At 45.7% G+C, this 6,511-nt stretch overlaps 1 protein-coding gene across 1 annotated transcript; it reads left to right on the top strand.

Moving 5' to 3' along the window:
• Positions 1–1,148: 1,148 nt before the first annotated feature.
• LOC130719679 (protein MAINTENANCE OF MERISTEMS-like) lies at positions 1,149–2,437 on the top strand. The gene is made up of 3 exons (XM_057570314.1): positions 1,149–1,882; positions 1,971–2,100; positions 2,409–2,437. The coding sequence occupies exons 1-3, from the start codon at positions 1,229–1,231 to the stop codon at positions 2,435–2,437; spliced, it is 813 nt and encodes a 270-aa protein (XP_057426297.1). The 5' UTR covers positions 1,149–1,228.
• The last annotated feature ends 4,074 nt before the right edge of the window (positions 2,438–6,511 follow it).

Raw genomic sequence — 6,511 nt, 5'->3', positions numbered from 1 at the left:
AAATGTTTTTATAAAACTTAATCTAATTAGCTTAGTTAATTTATAAAATGTTTGCTCTGAATATATAGTGAGAATGAAGAACAGAAAGAGGTCTCGAGCTAGTGAGGATGCGGGGCCTACTGAGGATAGACACCGGCGCTTACATGCTTCTAGCCGGCGCGGCGATCATGCTGCGACCTCTCAGGCGGTTGAGGCTTCACCTCCAGCTTCAGTTGATTCTATGCAGTCGCCCATGGTAGAGGCTTCAGCTCCAGCTCCAGTTGAGCCTACTGATCCAGTTCCTACTCCGCCGTCTCCCATGGTTGAGTTATCTCGCCATGAGTCACCAGGCGAGGAGTCATCAGGCGAGTCGTCATCTGGCGATGAGTTATCCGACGAGGAGTCATCCGGCGAGGAGTCATCTGACGAGGATAGTATTCCTCCTCCTGATGTTGATGTTGATGTCGTGCCAGAGGCACAGGGTGGCGAGGAGGACCTGATCCAGAGGTTGCCGCCGTTTCCGGGGGGGCCTGTTGAGCTGTCGCTTCTCACGCATTATGTTGATCACAAGGCTCCCTGGACGTGGCATGCACTCCTACGCACAGACGAGCGGTATGTGGACCGTCGACACTTGAGGGTGGCCACAGCTGGGGGGAAGGTTTGGAACCTTGCTTGTGATGGTGATTCAGACAGTCACAGGAGGGTTCGAGAGTTGATTGAGCAGACAGGTCTTCATCAGCTACCCTGGTGCAGCTACCCGGAGACAGATGCAGGCCTCATTTTGGCCCTTGTGGAGCGATGGCATGAGGAGACTAGTAGCTTCCACATGCCGTTCGGGGAGATGACTATCACCTTGGACGACGTGTCGGCTCTTCTCCATCTCCCCATGGGGTCGAGGTTCTATACGCCTGGGAGGGGGGAGAGGGACGAGTGTGCAGCGCTATGTGCTGAGTTGATGGGAGGATCTGCTGCTCGTTATCATGCTGAGTTTGATACGAACAGGAGCCAGACTATTCGCTTTGGGGTCTTGCAGACCCTGTATGATGCTGTGTTGGCGGGTATGTCTTAATTATTACTTGATTAAATTGTATCTATTATTATTGTATTGTTATAAACTGTTAACTCAATTCATTTCATTGTAGAGCACCGATATGAGGACGTTGCACGGATTTGGCTGGTGAACCAGCTAGGCGCGACGCTCTTTGCTAGCAAGAGCGGTGGATACCACACGACCGTCTACTGGATAGGTATGTTGCAGGATCTCGGTCGAGTGTCCGAGTACGCGTGGGGCGCGATTGCGCTCGCTACGTTGTACGACCAGCTTGATCGAGCGTCCAGGAGGGGGACGGCCCAAATGGGAGGTTTCAGCTCACTCCTGCTAGGATGGGCCTACGAGTACCTTTCTGACCGCGTCATTATCCGGAGGGCGGATCCGGACTACTCGCAGGACCAGCCTAGGGCGCGACGGTGGGTTACGTCCCGGGTCGGGCATGCAGGCCTCGATGAGAGGCGAGTCATGCTCGATGAGCTGACGGTGGATGACATTATATGGACCCCATTTGAGGACCATCGGGCTCATCGACCACGGGATCAGAGGGCCATGTATTCTGGCTACATCCGGACGCCATTTGGCCGTGTTGTTCGACGACATTTACCAGAGAGGGTTCTGCGCCAGTTTGGCTACATACAGGATGTCCCTCGACACCCCTCTGAGATCCAGACGACTGGGTCCCTTGCTGAGACCGCAGATGCTGCCTATGCTGAGTTTGCGCCGCACCTCCGCCCTCAGGGGATCCCTGCTACATATCCGGGAGAGGCTGTGGAGGATTACATGAGGTGGTACAGCGCTGTGTCCCATCGGTTCATCATCCCTGATGATAGGAGGGAGGAGTTCAGTGCGGTGGTAAGTTTGAATTTTATTTTCCATTCAATTGTGATTTTTTGTTCATGATATTTTATTTGTATCTAATGTATGTACATTATTTTTGCAGACTGTTATGCGTCGGGCCGTGGACTTGTTGGAGCTGTCACTCGAGGTGCCAGATGCTCCTGCAGTGGGCACGCATTCCCGATCCCTCACTGAGAGGGCACTGGATCTTATTAGATCTAGTGCCTTCATCGGTACCCAGGGAGTAGCCTTTGCTGCTGTCCGAGGAGCTGTAGCTGCAGGAGGCAGAGGTCGTGGAGGTAGAGCGCGTGGAGGCAGAGCCCGTGGAGGCAGAGCCCGTGGAGATGGTGCACCTGCAGAGGGCGCTCGTGGAGGCAGAGCTCGTGGACCTAGAGGTCGTAGGGGGGGCGGTAGGGGTCGTGGCGAGTGATTGACTGTATATTTGTATATTTTTTGTGTACTTTTATATTATGACATGTGACGCTTTGTATGGACTCTCTTTATATTAACCATGCTTTCTATTTCCACTTATTATATTTAGACTCTTATAATGAAAGGCAGGATAAGTAACATAAATAATCCATGGCAAGCAGTTCAAAGGGTACACGAAATTATTCAGAAGCAACACGAAAACAAAATTAATCCTTAGTGATATCGATGAAGTCGTGTGGTCCGTTATCCTGTGGAAATACTTTGACTACGTTGGGCAACGTTATATTCAGATAACGAACAGATTTACTCGGTGCAAACACAGCAACCTCCAAGTAAATTGCAGATTTAAAACCCACCATGCGTACTTGTTCAAAGGAAGCAAGATTAATGTTTAGGTAAGAGATGATAGACCTTTTGGAGAACGAGAACAGATCCAACAGTTATGACATTTCCAAATTCGCTGTCAGTGAACGCCTTGCGATGGATGCTCGCGTCAACGGTGCCCGTAGGGTCCTAAATCGATGCAATCGTGAGAGAAAGGGAGGCAAAAAATGTACGGTTAAAGAACCTGGACAAAAGCGAGGAAATACCTTGAGGGTAACTTTGGCATCTCCGAAACCATTGGGAGTGCATGATTTAATAACAGCAACAACACTCTCTACTCTCTCAACATTCGTTGTGATCGTGCCCAGCGGAATGGCAGATTCCACCAATTGCAGGGCTGAAAGCCAAGCATTTGAATTGAAATCAGGATCAGTTTATGTTGATCTGTCTTCGAGCGCACGCCTCACAATTTCTTGGGTCGGAATGAGTAGTGTGTTAGTGTTGGATCTACGGGCATACATGGCAGCCTGGACGGCGCCAGCTGGGCCAGGAATGAGAGGACGAGAGCTGCTAGAAGTGTTGCCTTGACGTTTGCAACGGCGGACGAATGCATTCAGGTCCTGTTCCATGGTATGTTTTTTTTAACTTCGTTGCAAGACAGGAAGAAAGGGATGAAGAAGACGAATAGGGAAACCAAAGAGATTTATAGCAGAATGGTTAAAAGATTTATGGTGTTTGGTGGATAGTACAAGTGTGGTTGGGGTTGTTTGGTGGTAGAGAGTAATGTCAGGTTTCAAGTTCGTCATTTAGTGGATGAAAATGACTAGACTCTGATGACGGAGTGGTTGGAAATGACATGACTCTGATGATGGAGTGCTTGGAAATGACAGGACTCTGATGAAAATGTCAGGTTGTCTATGTTAATTATCCCTGATGCTGTTTCAATCAACTGATGTTTAATATAAAATGTCCATCAAAATAATAAGGCCCATCAATATAACAATGACCAGCAAATTACTATTATTAAAAGCAGCAATGAACAACATAAGGGCAAGGCCCATCAGATTAATATTACAGAGCGTTTACAAATGAATATTACACAAAGTGTGGTGTCAGTCTGAGGTGATGTCTACATAGCTTTGGTGACTAAGAGGAACACCAAAAGTAACAAGCCAAGCTTCGAATTATGATGTGAACCTGCGTAAACGTGTATCATATGGGACGCACCAGCTTACTGATATAGGATCAATATAGCGTTCCCACTGGAGAGCAATTGGCGGCATAGAATGTCCAGGAGTTAGATGGAGCTACATTATAGAGAATAACAATAAAATTAGATAACTTGCAAATACAACAAATTTATTCACAAATTGGATATTAGTGTAACGCAATAAAAAAATACCTGTACAAAGTGATTTATCACATGACCAACAGCTATAACACGATGTACAGGAGGTGGACCTTCTCCTCTTAGTGGAAGGTATGGCCAACAACCCCTAGAGGAGATGGATATGAAAACCACTTGGAACCTGGTTGCTACAAGGTATCCCATCTCTGGCAGTTGCATCCATTTAACCTCGGTAGCCGGATGACCAGGAGGAAGAGTGAGTCGGGAATGTAAGGCATTAACCACATGTCTGGACCACATTTCATCATACAACCCTCTGTGTCATTCAAGTTCGTCTATCAATGCTTCCCTAACCCATGACCAACCTTCCTCACCTGATGGCAGTCCCAGTAATGCAGCAATGGCTCTATAGCCACAGTTACCATCATCCTCAACATTCTGAACTGTGTGTATATATGGGTGGAAAAAGGATGGAAAATTACCCATCAAATAGCTTGTATCAGACTTCTTCACACGCTTCTTCTTCTTTGGTGGTTGCAAAGCCTTCTTTGCCTCTTTGATCTCCCTATCAACATGTTCAAAACCTGAAGGATCACGAGTCAAGGATCCTATTGCTTTAACCTTGGGTGGTTTTCTTTCATTCGCCTTAAGAGTGCGCTTGGACCTTATCTGAACCTCAGGAGTACAAAGTGAACTGCTTTCAGGACAATAGATCGCTTGAAGCTTCCTCCTTACCATACTCTGCCCTCCAGTATCCAAAGAACTGAAATAATGTGTCAATGCCTCAACTTCTGGTTGCATATCTCCATGGTTCATGCCGCAAATATGGTTGCTGATAGTATCTGCAACAGGTTCAGGTACATGCTCCCAACTCAGTCTCTTCCAGAATGGATGAATTGCCTCATATGGAATTCTTTCATAACCTGCAAGTTCACAAAAGTGTCACTTTCAATAAGAAATAGAATTAACTGACAAGAGAGTGGTTGACTGGTGACCTGCAAGTTCACAACCGCAAGGTAGTCCATGAGTCTCTCTCAACAAGCAATCACATCCGCCGTAGGACTTCATTCTTATATGTTCAGCATCAAGGAGCTGCAGGCATTTGTTTGACACAAATCCTCTAATATTTGTGTAAAATGGGCACATGAAAATGTGATCAATTATGTGAATACTGCGCTCAAACGATGCTAATATTTCAGTATGTCGATTACATGTCAAACTATGCGACGCATCCCAAGAAGTGGCCAGGTCACCCTTGCAATCCCGCAGCATCTTCTTCAAACTGGCATGTGCACCCTCAGCCCTGCAAACAACAAACAGATATCTTATTAACTCTCCAATGTAAACAATCTATCAAATGAAAAACATATAACAAGGCATAAATTAAGCTCATATAATTTTTGTACCTGTTACTTGTTGTTGTTCCAAAGTGCATATCACATGATTTGTCCATGCATTGGCAAATTTTTCCTTGTGGACCAACCATGTAGTAGAACAATAGGAGGTAAAGTTTCTGTATTTGTCCTTGCACATATTAAACAATTGCATCCATTGAACTTCAAATTCTTCAACTGTTGCAGCATCCACCACCTCTCTCCACTTCCCCATAACCAATTCAGCAAAATCATCTGTACCAACATAGAGTTTGCACTTTGCCAAAACACACTTGTTGATGTGCCACAAGCATAATAAATGGGTAGTGTTGGGAAGGCTTTGCTTAGCAGCACTCAATAAGGCAAGATCCCTGTCAGTAACAATCACCTTAGGCAACATGGCTTGATCAGCTAATAGAGACTTCATACACTCCAGTGCCCAAACGTAGTCATCTGTGCCCTCATTAACAATGTAGCAAAAGGCTATGGAGTATGTCTTATATGTGGAAGTCAGTCCAACAATCTCAAGCAAGGGAATTTTATATTTGTTTGTCTTGTATGTGCAATCCATAATCACTACATATGGAAATGTGTTGAACAGTTTGATAGCATTTGGATGAGCCCAAAATACATCCCTAATGACTTCCGATCCAGGCTCATGTCTTTCAAAGTGGACGTACTTGTCACCGTCCAACTTCTTCAACAAGTGTTGCATTTCTGTCAATGACCCGCGGAGGGATTTTCTTAACCTCTTGCAAGCACCATAAATCTGAGATATGGTAGTCAAGTTTAAAGGATTGTTTTCCTTCAAAGTCAACAGCATCTTTCTCGGTGGAACCCAACTCTTTGTCATTTTTTCCACTTGCTCATTCTCTTCGGAATTTAGACGACCAACAAAATTGTGGCCAAGTAGTGACCTAGCTGGTTCATGGTTGTGTGTACCTTCCATCACCTTTAGCCGCCAATTTCTATCTATGCCATTTTTCATAGGTCGTCCTTTTAGTCTAAAAGGACAATCTGTCTTTTGTGTTCCCGTTCCTTGAACAAGGTCAGAGTCTCTGTAGGGAACATACTTACCATGCTTCTCGCACCCCAACATGACATAAGCTTTTCTGCTTCCATTCCCATCGCTATCTGACTTTGTGATCAACACAACATATCCATTTT

This window comes from Lotus japonicus, chromosome 1 (assembly GCF_012489685.1).
Source record: "Lotus japonicus ecotype B-129 chromosome 1, LjGifu_v1.2".
NCBI classification, from domain to species: domain Eukaryota; kingdom Viridiplantae; phylum Streptophyta; class Magnoliopsida; order Fabales; family Fabaceae; genus Lotus; species Lotus japonicus.
This window is presented reverse-complemented; position numbering and strand designations above follow the sequence as displayed.